At 42.3% G+C, this 19,570-nt stretch overlaps 1 protein-coding gene across 1 annotated transcript in view; it reads right to left on the reverse strand.

Moving 5' to 3' along the window:
- The window catches only part of FREM3 (FRAS1 related extracellular matrix 3), a 111,716-nt gene that overhangs the window by 12,750 nt on the left and 79,396 nt on the right, over positions 1–19,570 (reverse strand). Inside the window, exons 11-21 of the mRNA XM_069743587.1 lie at positions 17,934–18,116; positions 17,392–17,522; positions 17,067–17,225; positions 14,872–15,175; positions 13,786–13,917; positions 13,319–13,650; positions 12,291–12,483; positions 10,666–10,770; positions 10,406–10,533; positions 4,070–4,204; positions 3,838–3,964 (exon numbers count right to left, since the gene is read on the reverse strand). Coding sequence (XP_069599688.1) covers positions 3,838–3,964; positions 4,070–4,204; positions 10,406–10,533; positions 10,666–10,770; positions 12,291–12,483; positions 13,319–13,650; positions 13,786–13,917; positions 14,872–15,175; positions 17,067–17,225; positions 17,392–17,522; positions 17,934–18,116 — 1,929 coding nt within the window. The remainder of the gene's footprint in view (positions 1–3,837; positions 3,965–4,069; positions 4,205–10,405; positions 10,534–10,665; positions 10,771–12,290; positions 12,484–13,318; positions 13,651–13,785; positions 13,918–14,871; positions 15,176–17,066; positions 17,226–17,391; positions 17,523–17,933; positions 18,117–19,570) is intronic.

Here is a 19,570-nt window from a genome sequence, read left to right on the forward strand (position 1 = left end):
GGTCTTTCTTGCCTTATAAATAGGGTTGGGACCATCAGTTGTGTTGAGCAGAAGTCTGGTGGATACACAGCTGATAGTCCTACTGAATAGACTGTTAGAATTTGTATTATGGCAAGAAAAAAGCAGCTAAGTAAAGAAAAACGAGTGGCCATCATTACTTTAAGAAATGAAGGTCAGTCAGTCCGAAAAATTGGGAAAAATTTTAAAGTGTCCCCAAGTACAGTTGCAAAAACCATCAAGCGCCAAAAAGAAACTGGCTCACATAAGGACCTTCCCAGGTCTTTTGGTCTGTACTATATATATATATGTGTGTCTCACTGACATAAATATATATATACTATGTGTAGACATTTATTTTAGCTATTCTATTCTAACCTGTCAGTGTGATTTTACTGTACACCGCGCTGAATTGCCGGCTTTTCTATAGAACACCGCTGCGTATTTCTTGCAAGTCACACGCATGGTCCGTGTGTAACCCGTATTTTTCTCGCCCCCATAGGCTTTCATTGGCGTATATTTGGAGGAATACGCTGACAAACGCAGCATGCTGCGATTTTCTCAGCCCATAAAATACGGCCGAGAAATATATGGCAGATAGGAGCTGCCCCATAGAGAAACATTGGTCTGTGTGCAATGCATTGTTTTTGTGCCTCTCCCTCGTCAGTATTCCTCTCTAGTGTGACCCCGGCCTCATAGTTGTCCTCACAGGTAGTCCACAGCATGTTTAGCTGGACCTTGAAACATTCAGTTACATCTTCAGTTGGTGGAATTGGCTGAGCTCATGACACAGACATGAAGGACTTTCTCATATTTTTCTGCTTTACTTGTAACAAGAGACAAATGATTAAATGGGTAGGACTATTTTTTTTTTTTACTATGGGTCTAATGGACTGGCAGGCAGGTAGCTGCTTCACATCAGCAGAGCAGCCCTTCTCCTTCCGGGTTGCTCTGTCAGCGGGAGCTGCTGGCTTCTTGCTGATTGACAGCCGGCGTCCCGCAGTTAGGCATGACATCAGCAGTAACATCCCATCACCAGGACAGAACTTCCAACGTTTCCATTACAGCGTACTATGTATTTTGCAGGGAGGGTCTGTTAAACCTGCTGAAGGAAATTCAAGCATAACACCCAGAGGAGACAGGTTCTGACCCTTTCACTGCCATCATCTGAACTCCAAATGAGTTTGTTCTCATCAATGTGGCTGAAGGCAGACTAATTGACTGGAGAAAATCAGGGGACTTGAAGCCACTTACATGCGTCTTTTAAAGGAATCAAGTCAAGTACGCTAATAAAGTGATTTGCAAAGTTTCATAACTTTCCATGCTGGACAAAATTCTATATTTGTATAAAAAAAAATTGTTGTTCTTTAAGAATTGTGGGGAAATACTTGCTTTTAATATTGGAAGACTACCCTTAAATTGTTGATAATTTCTAACATACAAGTAAATTTGTACCATACAAGTTAACTTTGAATTAATGTATCACTATATATGGTGCAATATTAGTATGGTTGTTCCATGTGAATCATTTTTGGAATATCTATAGTAAACAGTAAATATCCAATAGATAAGGTCCCACCACTGGGGCACTTATCCATCTTAAGAATGAGGCCACATTGCATGCTCTCAGCAATAGAGAGGTGACCATGAATCCGCAGCTCTCTCCAATGGGGAACTTTGAAGATTGCAGAGCGTGTGCTAAAGAACCTCTTCTTAAGATAGATGCAAGTGGGACCTACGGTTATAGGACACTTATGACTAATTATTTTGATATGCCATAAATGTCCCTGATGGCAAAAACACTTTAAAACGCTCTCAGGGAATATATTGATCAGGCCAAAATCGCGGACTCTCCCTTAATATGTATGCTGTTCACTAAAGAATATTGGGGGGCAGCAGAAATTGTTTGTTTTTTCTCTTAAAGGCACCTCTGAATGTGAGATATGTAAGGTTTTCGCATATACGGGTACCTCTCACAAAATTAGAATGTCTTCAAAAAGTTAATTTATTTCAGTTCTTCAATATAAAAAGTGAAACTCATATATTATATAGAGTCATTACAAACAGACTGATCTATTTCAAGTGTTTATTTCTGTTAATGTTGATTATTATGGCTTACAGCCAATGAAAACGCCAAAGTCATTATCTCAGTAAATTAGAATACTTTATAACACCAGCTTGAAAAATTATTTTAAAATCCGAAATGTTGGCATACTGAAATGTATGTTCAGTAAATGCACTCAATACTTGGTCGGGGCTCCTTTTGCATTAATTGCTGCATCAATGTGGCGTGACATGGAGGCGATCAGCCTGTGGCACTGCTGAGGTGTTATGGAAGCCCAGATTGCTTTGATAGTAGCCTTCAGCTTGTCTGCATTGTTGAGTCTGGTGTCTCTCATCTTCCTCTTGACAATACCCCATAGAGTCTATGGGGTTAAGGTCAGGCGTGTTTGCTGGCCAATCAAGCACAGAGATACTGTTGTTTTTAAACCAGGTATTGGTAGTTTTGGCAGTGTGGGCAGGTGCCAAGTCCTGCTGGAGAGTGTGTAAATGACTGCCTTCTGGACATCTGTCAAGTCAGCAGTCTTCCCCATGATTGTGGAGCCTACTGAAACAGACTAAGGGACCTTTTTAAACACTTAGGAAGCCTTTGCCGGCTTCTTTTTGTTAATTATTCTAATTTACTGAGATAATAACTTTTGGATTTTCATTGGCTGTAAGTCATAATCATCAACATTAACAGAAATAAACACTAAAAACAGATCACTCTGTAATGACTCTATATAATATATGAGTTTCACTTTTTGTATTGAAGAAATGAAATAAATTAACTTTCTGATGATATTCTAATTTTGTGAGAAGCACCTGTATGTATTTTCTCCTCCGTGCTCTAATCACTAAAAATAGCTTGCAGGAAAAACACCATAATTTTCAAGAAGCATTATTTTTGACATTTGCAAAAGTTTTGAAAAAAGGAGTCATCATTACTTTAGAGTCACATAAATTGCAACATATTAAAAAAAACTAAAACATTATTCCACACAATACAGTTGCAGTTCTCTATGATACCAAAGGTATGTGCACACATTGTGCTTTTCCGGTGGATTCCGCTTGAAACCCGCCTGAACAAGCGCTGCGAAAACTGACGCAAAAAGTGAACATAATGAACACCGATGTAAAAATTATATTGCTGTTCAGTCTTTTGTTACTTCTTTTAACCGCTTCAAGGTTCAGAAACTGGTTAGTGGTTAGTTAAAAGGAAGTAAAATGTTCATTCTTCGGGTGGAAACTGCTCCCAAGTTATAGTTTAATGAATAGAAAAATGAAAAAAACTACTGCAAATCTGTCAGCAAAGCCGCATCAGGTAAAATACTGCCATCTTTTTCCTAAAACGGATTTGCCTAGGTATACCTCAGTGTCTAAAAGATGTTGTGTGCACGTAGCCCAACAGTAGGAGACTTCTAGTAGCTCAGTAGTTATGTCACACTCAACAACATGGTAACATGGTGTGCCTAAAGGGAACTTGTCATCTGATTCATGCTGCCCAAACGTGGGCATAGAAGAAGTTTTAGGAACGTTTCCCAGATCTGCTTTTTAGGAGAAGCTGGCGATACCAAATATTGCAAAACCATGTATTTTTGCTACTCTTTAACTCACCAGACAACCTGTTTAAAAACAATTACAAAAATACTTGCTGTATGGCAAAGAAAGAAAAACACAAAGAACAAAAATGGAATACTCAGAGGAGCAGCAGGAATTAAATAGGAGCAAAAACTGGTCACTTATGACCTGGTGACAGGTCCTCTGTAAATGGTGTAAAGGCTGGTACTGACATCTCACCTTCAGAAAATGCAACATCTGTTCCTTCACCAAATCCCATTGAGCCATCCGATAACCACAGTTCTTTCTTGGACAGTAAAAACATTAGCGTATTCAGACTGAACTCTGTGGACACGGGATCACTGACCTGCAATACACCAGTATGTGACGTAGATGTGTGTTTGCATTTCTAAACAATATCATACATTTAACCTACCAACATATACTATTTAGGCTGCGAGCTGCCCCTTACCTGCTGAAACCTTATATCGATGTCAAATGTGATAGGCTCACGAGGGTTGCATATAGGAGGTACGGTATATTCTTGGTTGGGAGATGCACTACAAGTAATAAGCTTTACAGTGTATGTTCCCGAGTAATCACGTACCTAAAAAACAGAGAAACCACAATTTAAAAATATAGAACATGAATAATAAAGTATATGAGTAACATAATTATATACAGAAAACAAAAAAAAAGCACAGTATAACCAAAAACACTGTTGCAAAAAAGATCACAGTAGACAGCAAGTGCTAGTAAAAAGATGGAAAAAAACTGGGTATTTGGTTGATACGTTTTTTGCAAAAAATGTATATTAAGCCGCTCTACCAAACGTCAAGGTATACCCAAATCAGAGCAGTCCTAACTAATGTATGTAATCCCTATTTGATGTATTTAAAACCTGGTCATATGTACAATACCTGTATGAGCAGGATCCTGCTAACAATGATATAAACTGCCATACTACAACCGTAGGGTGAATGCAGTAAATGCCCCTATTCATTGCTCCACACATAAAGTCATATACAGCTATCAATGTTGTGCCGTCTCCTACAGACAGGGTGACTGCAGCTTGACTTCCGGCTGGACTACTTGTGGACTGAGGGTGGTTACAGAAGTATGGAAGACTGTGTCAGGGAAAAACACGCTCTTTCTCCTCTGTATAATATAACAGGTGCGCTTTGGTGTATTGCAAATGTATTTCAAGTGCACAGAATATCAGGAGCACTAATGTGAATGTTGTAATATGAATCATTTTATAGACTGTTTTAACTACTGCTGTTGTGGAAGACTCACATGTGCTTTGATAAAGGTGCAATGTGTTAATTTATTAAGGATAAGGTTAGGCGTGGACATCTTGGGGCTACGGGCTGAATTAGGTACAGCAGAGCGTGCCTTTACCACTTTCCAGAAAGGGAAACCGGACTGTGAACCATATCAGAAAGGCGCATCGGAACACATAAAAGCTGCGGAGCCGGACAGAGTATCTCAGGGGCAGGGGCATCCCTATAATGGGGCAACTTGAGCTTGTTGCCTCAGGCGGCGCCACCTGCTGGGCGGCAGTGGGAGCGCTCAGTGCAGGAGACCCAATGCACAAAGTCCTGAGCGTTGCTCCTGTGCAGAGCTGCGTGCCGCCTCCAGCACTGGCTCCTCCTCTGTCTTCTCTCCCCCTCACCCTCTGGCTGATCAGGACATCGGCAGTGAGGGACAAAGCAGGAGGAACTCGGAGCCAGAAATCTCCTCAGTGTGTGACAATAAGGCTACGTTCACACTAGCGTTATGCTAGTGTGCGTCGGGTTAGCGTCAGGCGACGCAGCGGCGACGCACGCGTCATGCGCCCCTATATTTAACATGGGCGCATGCGTTTTTGTTTGTTGCGTTGTGCGACGCATGCGTCTTTTTTGCCGCAAGCGTCGGACCAAGAAAACGCAACAAGTTGCATTTTTCTTGCGTCCGATTTTCGGCAAAAAACGACGCAAAACGCAGCGTTTTTGCGTGCGTTTTGCCGCGTTTTTGCGTGCGTTGTGCGTTGCGTCGCCGACGCAGCGGCGCACAACGCTAGTGTGAACGTAGCCTTACAGGGGCCAGTAGGTGGCAGCGTCACAAATTGATGCTGCCCCCTCCTGGCTCCAGATGTAGGGCTGCTCCCCACCCCAGCCCCCTCCATTCCTGAGACTAGCTGCTGACGCTGCCTGCTGGTGCCTCTTGCACTGTCCCCTCCATAACTCCTTCCTAGTTCCTCTGAGATCACAGGAGGCAGTCGGACCAGAGGAGGAGGAGGAGGGGGAGATCCTGCCTGCACAGACTCCTAGAGGAGGCAGCAGCTCCCTGTGTCCTCTGCCCCTGGTGACCTGGGATGGGGCGAGCAGTGACGGCTCTGCTGCAGCACACGTGAGTATATGAAATGTCATTTATAGGGTATGTAATAGTGTGTATAGTGTCTGCTTTCCTGTGTGTGAATGTATGCAGAGGTTTCTTGTGTATCTAATAGTGTGTAGTGTACAGTATGTGTGTCTCTGTTTATAAATGAGTGTATTTGGCTATACTGCCTGTGATTCTTGAGTATGATGAGGCCTGAACCCACAATTGTCTCTGCTTGGCAGGATCCCACATAATAAATTCCCCCCAATAACAATCATTTGCATATATCCAGCACAGTGTAACCTGTGCACTCCTGAGTATCTGGAGTCCTGTCCAGTAATGTGTTGGGGTGCAGACAGTGTGGTGCTGGTGTATGTGATTTGCGCTCCCCTGAGTATCCGGAGTCCTGTCCAGTAATGTGCTGGGGTGCAGGCAGTGCGGTGCTGGTGCATGTGATGTGCGCCCCCCTGAGTATCCGGAGTCCTGTCCAGTAATGTGCTGGGGTGCAGGCGGTGCTGGTGTATGCGATGTGCGCTCCGCTGAGTATCTGGAGTCCTGTCCCGTAATGTGCTGGGATGCAGGCAATGCGGTGCTGGTGCATGTGATGTGCGCTCCCCTGAGTATCCGGAGTCCTGTCCAGTAATGTGCTGGGGTGCAGGCAATGCGGTGCTGGTGCATGTGATGTGCGCTCCCCTGAGTATCCGGAGTCCTGTCCAGTAATGTGCTGGGGTGCAGGCAATGCGGTGCTGGTGTGTGTGATGTGCGCTCCCCTGAGTATCTGGAGTCCTGTCCAGTAATGTGCTGGGATGCAGGCAGTGCGGTGCTGGTGCATGTGATGTGCGCTCCCCTGAGTATCCGGAGTCCTGTCCAGTAATGTGCTGGGGTGCAGGCGGTGCTGGTGTATGTGATGCTATCAGTGCAGATGAGCGCTGTGCACTCTGGTACCCGGCACCTGTATGTTCTGCAGTTATCGCCCCTCACATTATCACACCTCAGCTAGAATGTCCGCTCTGTGGAACATCTCCTGAAGGTTCGTGCAGGATTCCAGAGCTCTGGTCATTCTAGCAATGGACCTAATAGTCTGGGCAGTGGTGACCACGGTCATTTCACAATATATAGATGTAGTGATGAGTCTGGGTTTAGGTTCCTCTCTGACTGAGAATCATGTCGGTTCTGTGTGGGCGGCTAAAGTCTCCTTTTTTGTTTGACTAAACTATTACAGATAGGACACGCAGGCTGATATCAGATTTCTGTTGAGAACAATATGTATTGCTGACATAGCACAACGACCTAATGACTGCGGTGGACTCTTTTGTGCAGTTCCTCTGTTGGATAATGGTATTAAGTTAAATGACTTTCATCAGAATGTCGGCTTAACCTGGTCCAATAATCTCACGAGACAATCGGAGCACACTGAGGAGAAGATGGAGGAAAGAATTCTCTATCTTCTTTATCTTATCACTTTGCGAAAATCAGACTGCACTCAGATGTCATCAAAGTGCAGTCCAATGTTCTGCCCCCACTCACTGATTTGAATGTTTGCATGCCGTCCAATATACCCTGCTACTCCGCATTCTGTGATTTTTTTTTTCTCCTGACAATTCAGTATGAGAAGAAGACACTAGTCCTCTAGAAATCACATCCTCACTATGGTTCTCCCCTCCGCAGCGTTATTTTAGGTGCAGTGCAGGTTTTGGGACTTCCGCATCACCACAGCATGTTCATTTCATGCTGCGGAGTCAGAAGAGATCGCCATCGGGTGAAAGCGGGGAGAAGATGCAGACCGTGAGTACAGGGCAGCTGTTCACCCGAGGGTTCCCACCGGTCCGGAGACACTGCTTCCAAGACGCAGCCCCTCCAGATGGTGAGCACATACCCCAAGACTATGTTCACACACCCATAGCACGCTGCAAAAGCGCTGAAACGAATTGGTGCTCATTCTTTCCAAATCGCAGCAAAACCTGCGCAGGTTTCACTTTCTGCAAATAAAACCAATGTGCGTTCTCAGCTATAAAACATGCAGGTTCAGATGAGCATAAAACCAAGGTAAAAATGCAACAAAACCTTGCATGCGTGAACACAGCCTAAAGAGGAGGAGAGAGTGGAGAATACAATTTATATACTTCATTCATTGGCCAATAGACCTGTCATAGGGGGGCACCAAAATCTCCTCATTTGCATTAGATGTAAACAATTTTCTCAGGAAATTGTCCTGTTCTAGTCTGTATGTTACCGGAGGTGAGCCCCTTATACCACTATATAGCAGCTTAATATGCATCTTGGGGGTCACTGACTTCCTTTTTACGTAGTGGTGTTACCATTTTTTGGAATGTAGAAATTTGGAAGTGGACAATACAGTACGTGGGCCGGTGGGGTCTAATGCTATAGGGCCCCATCATTTCTATGTACGCCCCAGGTGCAGGATGCATTGCACCATTCACATATGTCTCTGCTGCAGGTCTGACTGGTCATAACTTCCACACCACGTCCAATGTCACCCCTTGGTACATACAGGCATCCAGCCATGTTTCTCCCGAGCGGCGTTTGGTCGGTGGCGCTCGTCCCCCTTCCCGCTCTCACATCCCTCGCCCAACCCAATGGGAAGGCCCCTATTAGCCGCTGACAGCCCAGTGTGTGGCACTTGTGATTGGCTAAGCGTTTCGGGACACGGAGGTGTGGTCTGTTATGGTGACAAACCATTTTTAACCGATTTAAAAAATTTACTACGGGGGGGGGGGGGGCGCCATTTTGCAGTTTACCTCAGGCAGCAGAGAGGCTAGGTTCACCCCTGCTCAGACCAGGAAGGGTTAACTCAGGGTAAAAAAAGACGTGACTGTAACATCTTACTGTGCTGTGACCAAGGAGGAAGTCGGGCTATTCAGTAAAGTTTGGTCATTTGAAAAGGATCCAGTGTCTTCTGTTCAATGTGCGACTATTTCTGGATCTGGAACCGAGGAGTCAGCGATGGATTCCGGCCAAACCATAAGTGTGTAAGGCTGCGTGCACACGTTGCAGATTGGGTGCGTTTTTCTTGCGCTTTTTCTGCGCAGATTTGTGACAAAACATGATGCCAGCAAAATCAATGAGACACTTGCTGTGTCATGTACACGATGAGTATTGTTGACTTGCAGATTTGGTGCAGAAAGTAATCTGCAGTATGTCAGCTCTCTGTGCGTTTTTCACAACTGACTTCACTCAAATCAATCAAAAACGCAGGCAAAAAAATGCATCCAAACCTCATCAACACTGCATGTCTTCGCAGCTGAATTTTTCCTGCCGGGAAATGCAGAAATGGTGCAGAAATTTTACTCAGCGTGTGCACATACCCTTATAACGTACCCACAGCACAAGGATAACGGGACACTATTTACTTGTGGGGTTCCAGGGTGTGGGAACACAGCAGCCCCTCGCCCATGACTACCACCCTGCACACCTTACAAGTAGATAACAATATATGTTAGAATCTTCAGTGATTTCATGTACACATTTTTGGTTGTCTGCAGTTTGGTACAAGTTCCACTAGATGGAGCCCTGAAGCTTTACAGCGCTCAACCAGAACTTACCGCACGTGTCATAATAAGCTAAACCCAATCAGCCACATTCGGCTCCACCCCTGCACTGCCCCTAATAGTATGATAAAGTCTTTCGCACTGTACACACTTATCTTAGTATTATTATTTTAATGATTGTAGATTTTTTTTTAATATCACGATTTATCTTTAGTAAAGTACTAATAATAATGTAGAAATGGAATAGCGCACCATTTTTTATATACGCACCCTTCCCTTCAATAGAGATGTTATAGTATTACAGTATAGGTGCTACTATGATCACGTGATTATTCTTCCTATATTGCCTGGATGTATGGGACCAAGTAATGATTGTTAAAGCGTTTCCGCTCCTGATCATGCTCCCAGTGTGTTAAATATATTAAGAAAAAATTATCCTTATCTCCTGGACTTACTTACATTGCTTTCCAATATTATAAATTGCTTTATGAAGCATAAACTATATTAAAGGGAAACTGACACATTGTACATGCAGTGTGATCTGTGGACAGTCTGGTATAAAGAAGGAGAAGATGAGCAGAATGATGTAGACATTTGTTTGAAAAGATTCCGTATAACTTGTATTTTATTAATTGAGACTCATATGAGTCCTGTAGGCGGTCCTACGCAGTGACTGACAGCTATCACTGTATGTACGTCATACAAGGAAGGCTGCCAGTCACTGAATAGCACCGCCCACTGGACTCCTAAGTATACAAACACCAGGGACTTCAATGAACAAAATGCAAAGTTAACTGAATCTTTTCCTACAAAAGTGTCTATCAACCTGATCAGTTCCTCCTTATCTGTCACATCCTGCCTGTGAATCAGATTCCATTTTCAACATAATAGGTTCATTTTTTGATCACTAGACTTATTTTTTTTTTCCAGCTACTTACGGCAAAGTCTGAAATAAAATTCCACTGCTGCACAGGCTGCCGGAAGCTGGGCTCACTGCGAAGAAGGTTCAAGGTAAAGGTGAGCTCAGGATGGTCAGCAGACATGACCATGGATGTCAGAGAAGTACCTGGGCAAGGAACAGTGACCAATTCAATTAACACCGTACGAACAAGGACATAAATAGTTATTAACAAGTGAAGCAAAAATGGTTCCTGCTTCTTCTCATCAGGCATCCTATACAAGAAGCTAAAGACCTTACCTGGATGAGACATGACTAGCTGTCCTCGGAAGCGAATTTCAGTCTTAAAGTTCACCACCAGACGACCTTCTTCATTAATGCGCATGCTGGTTGGGTAGAGGGATCCTAAGGTATACATGTAATTATTAATTTCCATGTGTGGATCACTGTATGTACATTAATGTATAGACAAATGCTTGGTATAGTGATAGTTGTAGACATTAAAATCTACAGCATGTTCATCATTGCACAGATATTTTTTCTTATTATTTCGCTGCCTCGGAGTAACCTTCAACTCTGCCCTGTCCTTCAAACATCCAAGCTCTTTCCACTTCCTGTCGCCTCCAGCTCAAAAATATCTCCAGAATCCATCCTTTCCTCAACCATCAATCTACTAAAATGCTTGTGAACACCCTCATCATCTCCCGCCTTGACTACTGCAACATCCTTTTCTCCGGCCTCCCTGCTAACACCCTTGCACCTCTCCAGTCCATTCTTAACTCTGCTGCCCGACTAATTCATCTCTCTCCTCGCTACTCCTCCGCTTCCCCCCTCTGCAAATCTCTTCACTGGCTCCCATTCCCTCAGCGTATCCAGTTCAAATTACTAATACTGACCTACAAAGCCATCCATAACCTGTCTCCTCCATATATCTCTGAACTAATCTCCCGATACCTTCGCTCACGTGATCTCTGGTCCTCCCAAGACCTCCTTCTCTCCTCCACACTTATTCGCTCCTCATCCAACCGCCTCCAAGACTTCTCCCGAATATCCCCCATCCTCTGGAATTCTTTGCCCCAACACGTCCGACTATCAACCACATTCGGATCCTTCAGACGGAAACTGAAAACCCATCTCTTCAGGAAAGCCTACAGCCTGCACTGACCCCGCTGCCGCCGTATCACTATCGAAGCTACCGCCTCACCAACACCGGAGCTCCTGCAACCCTCAACCTACTGTCTCCTTCCCCATAATCCTGTAGAATGTAAGCCCGCAAGGGGGGTCCTCGCCCCTCTGTATCAGTCTGTCATTGTTAGTTTGTTTACTGTAAGTGATATCTGTAACTTGTATGTAACCCCTTCTCATGTAAAGCACCATGGAATCAATGGTGCTATATAAATAAATAATAATAATAATTTGCTTCTTATTAAATGCAAAGTTAAGCAACTTTGTCAATAGTCTTCATTATACATTTTCTACCATTTTGCTGCTGCAGAGTTTCTGTAAATCCTTTATCTAGCTGAGTGCTTGGCAAAAAAAGATACAAATCCATCAGAGCGTCTGCTTCTAATTTTAATGGCTCGCTGCTCCCCCACTCTATTCTCATAGTCTCAGAGATAACATCAAAGAGATGTTCCTACACAGATTTTCGCAGCATGGAGAGGGGAGAAAGTATTCGAAGGTAGGCAGGAAAAACAGGTGAAAAAAGGAGGAAAACAAACAAAGTGGAAATAGGTGCAGGACAGAAGCTGTGCTGATATGTTAGCTAATGAAGACCTCAGCACCTTGGCATATTTCCAGCCTATATTACTGAGAGAGACACTTCTTCAAATGAAAACATATGAAAAGTGGATCAGACTGTAAATTGCTTACCTGTGGTGCTGAAAATGAATAAAAAAAAAAGATTATTAAATATTGACTCTTACCTTGTAGTTCTGATTCTGGAGGGCTGCCTATTCCATCATTCCATAAAATGGCCGTATCATATACAAATGTCAACCTCAACTCAGACTGCAGATCAAAGTGTTGCCAGCCACCCACTGCTGCAGGTGAATGGAACACATAAGAGACGTAGAGAGGCACCCGCAGGGTAACATACGACTGGACCAAGTTCAACACCTGTAAAAATATCAACATAACTATAAATATTCCCATGATACGGATTGTTATAGACAACAGTCATATGTTCAATGTCCTGCTTGGTGTATACCGTATAAACGGAAGATTAAAATGGACACTGCCATAATCTTATCTAACAAATTGCAATAAGGGTTCTGGTGGTCTGTACATTTAAGGGATATGATTTGTGTAATGTGATTTGAGGTATGTTCTATTGAAGGGTATTGTCTGGGGTCTGTAAACAGGAATGGTCTACGGTTGGTGAATACATGGGTGGTCTGTATGGAAAAGGGAAGGTCAGGAGTCTAAAAACAGGGGTTTTACTTATGGACTGTTTTTATAAAGGAGGTCTTGTGTGTTTCATATTCAGCTGTCCAGAAGGATAGTGAAATGTTGTTAACATTTAGAATTGATCTCTTCCGTGGGTGTACTCATTTGTCCCTAGTGGGTACTTGACTTAAAAAGGTTAAAGGATACTGTTCTATAGCACCATACAAAGACTCCTACACAATTTCTACAATGTGACTAAGTGCTGATACTTACTGTACCATCATATTCAACCACCTTTTACATCAGTTCCTGTCCACTGTGGGGTTTACTATCTAACTTTTTTAACCTAGTCACACAAGTGACAGTTTCATAATAAACCAATTACCATACTAACAAGTTGTTGTAGTGTTGAAATAGCGCTACGTGGAAAAATCCACATAAAAACATGGAGAACATGCAAACTCTGTACAGCTGTGGTCCTGGGTCAGATGTATGGTAGCAGTGCTAACCACTGAGTCACCATGCTGGATGCAGGTGACCTGCTTAAATATATATTAATACTCACCTGGCCATCAGTTCCTATAGTACCGCTGCAGTCTGTCAGGAGCTCAGACATGTCGTAGTAGCTGTTGAATTCCCAGAGACAGGCTTCCAGGTTGAGGTTTCGGTAGAAACGCAAAGATTTAGATGATCTCAGAGCAGCACTATACTGGTATGGGGATGTTTCACCTATTAGTTCATCATTTTTGGTGTTCTCCGTGATGAATCCGTATTTGGTAGGAACTTCATTGTAGTCCAGGAGGTTTGAACACTTGTGGTTACCAACACGAGTGCCATCAGGACTGAGAGTCAGTTCAAAGTTGGACATGTGTCTAGTTGACACAACCGGAAGCATACCTATGATTTAACAAGGATTCATTAGAGTTTGAACAATTTTTGAACCAATAGCCATACAGTAAGATGTATGCTTATTGTTACCCCTAAATAGGCTGATGGGATATTAAGAACCAATGTACAACATGGAACTCATACCATCCATATGTGGCATTGTTACAGTCAGCTTTATCAGATTAGGATGATCCGTATCTTCAGGGCCAGTGTACCGAATTTTCGCAGAAAAAGGTTCAGCACCTACTGTTCCTGGAACACGTGGTTGACAAAGGCCTTAAAGAACAAATATAATAAATTAATCCTAGTGAAGTTGGCAAAAATGTACAAAATATGAGGTTCATTTTAATCTGTACATAGAAAGTACATCATATTATTGCTAGATCATACGGGGGAACTGTGCTCGAGTTATGGCACAAGTATTTTGTACAGAAAGACGTGTGACTTTTGAACTTTTTACCACTCTTCAACAAAAGGTGGGACAGTGGGAAAGTGCTTGTGCTTAACCTGGTGAGTATGAGGCCAGATTTGTGAATTGCAAAATTTTAAATTTTAAAAAATTTTTAATTTTAAAAAATTCTCACTGCCGCAAGGTTGACATAAAACTGGCAGAAAATCTCTTTATAGAGGTGTTATATTTAAAGATACTGCAAATATATGAAACATTTTGCCTCACTACTCTCTTAGAGTATACACTACCTCACCTTGTCTTCAAAAATAGAGAAGATTAATGGAAAACAGAGCAGAATATCCTGTTCAGGGTCAATGCTCATATAAGCATGGCTTCCAAGTGTTGCCAAATTTGATGTATGACATGAGCAAAGAATAAGGACCATGTTGACTTGCTGCACCTTCTTTTCTTTTTTTTCTGGGTAATATTATTAGTATTTCTATTCCCATAAACCCGCCTTTTAGACATACGGTATAATTCTAGACTTGTGTAATATTTGTACATTGTAGTTTTCTATTATAACTTGTTATAGCAGAAAGCAGCTCCCATAAATATCATTTTTCACTGTCAAAGCATTGTTGGGTCTAATTTGACTAACAATGAAAGGATCAGTCAAGTGGACTACCCTATGCTATACCCAGTGAATCAACGGACAATAAATAAGAGAAGGCAGAAGAGGTTAAAAACGTCTTTGTCTTTCCTCATTGATGTCCCACTTGTCTTGAATCCCAGATCTTTAGCTATATGATTTATAGAATACTATATTGATTTTCACTAACCTTCATCTCTGCTGACGGTGACTATAGGGCTCATCAGTTCTAGACCAGGATCTCCATTAGCATTGACGGCCCTTGAGGCACACTGAACCCTGGAACCGGCATGAAAGTAGATGGAGTCTAAAGTGATTGATTTGGTGTCAGTAAAAAAGGTATTAGAATCCACTTCTCGCATAGGACTGGTTACCCCATCACTGCCACTAGGTGCGCTGACCAACCAACGATACTGAGTAAGCGTGTCGTTAATATTCTCTGCAACGCAGATGGAGCCTGTTTTGTCATAGTCTGAAAATTTTGGATTGCATGCCTAGGAAACAAGAGATGTTACCAGTATGTTAATAAATCAATCAAAATATCAGCTTGTGTCATTGAAGTTACTCAACCTATTATGCAGATTAAAGGGGTTATTCATGACTGCCATATTGGTGACTTGTTGTGATCACTTGAAGTCTGACAACATTGAAGTGAATAAGAGCTGAGCCCAGCACATGGGAATCGTGTACGGAGCTGTGGTGTTCAAACTCTGAACTTCATGTACTTCCAGTGCTATGGGACCTATTAAAAGGTCATCGGTGATCTGGTAATCATGACCTGTCCTAAGAGTAGGTCACCATTGTAGACAATCGCTGTAAATAAATATACACTTTAAAGTAACATGTAAGTACAATTTTCCAGAAATGTTCTATTATATTTACATTTTATTCATATTTTAAAGCTAAAACAGTAGTTTGTCTATTTTTCAAAATAAATACATAGAAATGCATTTGTATATGTGTATAGTTCTAGACAGCATAGTTGTAATTGGGTCGTTATATTTTGGGGGCCATAGTTCCCTCAGCATCCTAATGAAGAATGGTTATAAAGAAGTGTGCAGTGACTACCTAAAGCACCGCTCCAGCGTTGTTTTTATTTCACCAATAAAGTGGTGTCACTAATCTAAGTTCCCTGCCCCAGGAATATACTTAGCAGTCAGTAAGACCAGACCTTACTTTGACTTCCACTGTTAACTGCCTTTTCTTAATTACATTTGGAACAGAGGAAAGGACAACTTGAAAACGCTTTGCTATCTTCTTATTGCCTTCTACAGCTTTGTGGGCCTCCACCATTTTCATAGTGCTAGACACCTGCTTAGAAGAACCCATGGCTGCTCTTTTTTGGGACAAGGTTAGAGGAGGCTGGGTTTTTATAAAGCTGGGAAACTTGCATCACCTGGCCTTTCCTAACGATGATAGTGAACAGGTCATAATTCTAGCAGGCTAATTAAGGTCTGAAACGTTGGTCGAACTTATCTGAGAACACAAATCTCCAAGGGTGCCCAAACTTTTGCATTGGCCGATTTTCCTTTTTGTAATTTTTAAAATGTGAAAATGACAATAAATATATACCGTATATATTTTTTACCTAAATTACAAAGAAAGTGTGTCATCTTTAACTAGCACTTTTAGAGATCATTTGATCTTCAACTAGTTTAACTGTTTACAACAACAGTAATTTTGACCAGGGTTGCCCAAACTTTTACATGCCATTGTAAGCAACTGTACATAGAGGCATTTTCTGTGACAGAGAAGAAAAATCATAGGAGCAACAATTCATAACACTGCTTATACCACCTATAGTAAAGCCCTTGAGGCGAAAAAACCAAGGTGCTGTGCATGCTATGTTAGGCTACTTTCACACTAGCGTCATATGACGCACGTCGCAAACCGTCGTTTTGCAGAAAAAACGCATCCTGCAAAGTTGTCTGCAGGATGCGTTTTTTCTCTATAGGCTTGTATTAGCGACGCATTGCCACACGTCGCAACCATCGTGCAACGGTTGCGTCGTGTTGTGGCGGACCATCGGCACCAAAAAACGTTGCATGTAACGTTTTTTGGTGCGTTGTGTCCGCCTTTTCCGACCGCGCATGCGCGGCTGGAACTCCTCCCCCTCCTACCCGGAGCTCAAAATGGGACAGCGGATGCGTTGAAAAACTGCATCCGCTGCCCCCGTTGTGCTGCGCTTTGACAGCATGCGTCGGTACGTCGTCACGACGCATTGCATCGTGGCGACGTACGACGCTAGTGTGAAAGTAGCCTAAGGCGAAAATGAGAAATAACTACTGAGAAACTGAACTACTTCTTTCCTGTAATTTGTATAAAATTGAAAATCCTTTTTTTATGCAAATTAAAGTAATATCTTACCAGTTTCAATAAACTTACCGTTACACACACTACAGGGTAACCAGTTGGAGGACTTGGATTTTCTTTTGATTTAGTGGTATCGTCGTACATTAAAAGAGAAACAACTTGGGGAACAGCTGGGAAAGTCACATCAGCAACACTATCCATTTCTTCAATGTACACAATAGCTTTGTTCATCTGCAAAGATACGGTATATAACATGACTGGTAATAACTTTGCCCGATACATGGATTTATAATACATATTTGCAATGTATTGTATACTGATTTCCTTCCGCTAGGACTTTTTTAAGCTCAATTCCTCTCTTTTCCAAAAAAAAAAAACAACACTGCAAGGTTCCTACCTGGGTTTCAGCCACCATGTTATCATCCGGTTTTAAATGAACCGTGAAAGCTTCACGCATTTCTCTTTGCCCATCATATAATATTTCTAAGTCAACAAAATGTTCAGCGTCCCCTTCTTTAAACTCAATGTCTGTGGAAAGAAAATGTCTAAATGAAGATCTAATACCAACACAGGGTCTCTTGGCTCCTCCGCCCTCGATGAGCTGTATTGCAGTGTTGTCCCACTTGAGATACTGAAAACAATGAAGAGGATCATTGAATAACATAACTCTTATTAGGAGCATCTAGAAGACCCCTTCCTCTGAAACTAAACATAGACAAGCTGCTTTGGTCCCTGATCTCTAGGCCACATCATTCTTTCAAGATTCATCTTTCTACTTGAATAAGGTTACGAATATTAGGATCATTACTCAGCCTGGAGATACTTGTAGCTCATCTGGTCAGTCAGCTTCCTGGACGACGAATAGGAATAATAAAGTCTCATATTACATTTAATGATTGAGAGGTGATAGCATTGAATATATATAGATACATTCCATACCTTCCGATAATGGGTTGTAGTCTTCACCAGACGTGGCGGACCCATCCTTTGTGTGAACTCTTACAATGGAGACTTTGGAACTGTCACCAACACGCAAGATTGGGATCTTCACAACAGCGATTTTTCCTACTTCCTGAGGCTCTTTAACACTATATTTCACTTCTGAAAATCTAATGATCGGTTCTATAAAATTCCACAGACATCAAAGAAGCAATTATTATACATCAAGCAATGTAACAAACAAGAAGCAATTAAAAGGCTCATACTTGGAAAAAAAACATTGTATGTTAGACATCAACATTTGTGTCCAATTCCATGAAATGGTGAAAAGTTTTTTGTGTATATTTTCTTAATTGAAATAAAGTAGATTCAGTAAAAAAAGAACGCTATAAGCTACTTTATAGACTACATGACTAGGACTTTGTTATCCTAAAGAAGTTATTACAAATGTTGATATTACAACTTATGGTAAAAAAATGAGTTCACTGCACTTCTAATTTTCGATTTTAATTAATACTTTTTCAGCCTAATGGGAGAAACACCAACATCAAGGATGTAATTTACTTGGAGATTTTGTTGCAGATTTCACCAGACTCCATTACAAAGCATTAGGCAGGGTGAGATACACAGTGAAAATTGCACAAGAATGAGCATGGTACAAATGTAAAAATCCCCAGTATACTATTTTTCATGCAGGTTTTATGATGTTTTGAAAACCTTACTCACTGGTGTTATGCTATGAATTACTGTGGATTTTCAGTGTGGAATTTACTCTGTAAATTCTGAAAGTGTGAACATGGCCTAAATATCCCTTCACTATCTGTTAAAATATAGGGGCAATAAAAACGCAACAAAAGCAGCATCTGTGGAAGCATTCTTAGGGCGCAGTATGTATACACAGCGTACTTTCACGAGGATTCTACCTAGAAAAGAGCTTAAAGGGAACCTGTCACCCCCAAAATTGTAGGTGAGCTAAGGGTACCGTCACACAGTGGCATTTTGATCGCTACGACGGCACGATCCGTGACGCTCCAGCATCGTAACAATATCGCTCCAGCGTCGTAGACTGCTGTCACCCTTTGCAATGTACGACGCTGGAGCGATAATTTTATGACGTATGTGCGATGTAGAAGCCGTTGGTGACTATGCGCACATCGTATACAATATCGTGCACACCTTTGTTACACCATGCGATCATGCCGCCACAGCGGGACACTAGACGACGAAAGAAAGTTTCAAACGATCTGCTATGACGTACGATTCTCAGCGGGGTCCCTGATCGCAGGAGCATGTCAGACACAGCGAGATCGCTGGAACGTCACGGATAGATCGCTGGAACGTCACAAATCGTGCCGTCGTAGCGATCAAAATGCCACTGTGTGACGGTACCCTAAGCCCACCGGCATCAGGGGCTTATCTACAGCATTATGTAATGCTGTAGATAAGCCCCCGACGTATCCTGAAAGATGAGAAAAAGAGGTTAGATTATACTCACCTGGGTGGGCGGTCCAAACCGATGGGCGTCGCGGTCCAGTCCGGGGCCTCCCATCTTCATAGGATGACATACTCTTCTGGTCTTCACGCTGCGGCTCCGGCGCAGGCGTACTTTGTCTGCCCTGTTGAGGGCAGAGCAATGT

The sequence above is a fragment of the Ranitomeya imitator genome, chromosome 1 (assembly GCF_032444005.1).
Source record: "Ranitomeya imitator isolate aRanImi1 chromosome 1, aRanImi1.pri, whole genome shotgun sequence".
Classification (NCBI taxonomy): Eukaryota; Metazoa; Chordata; class Amphibia; order Anura; family Dendrobatidae; genus Ranitomeya; species Ranitomeya imitator.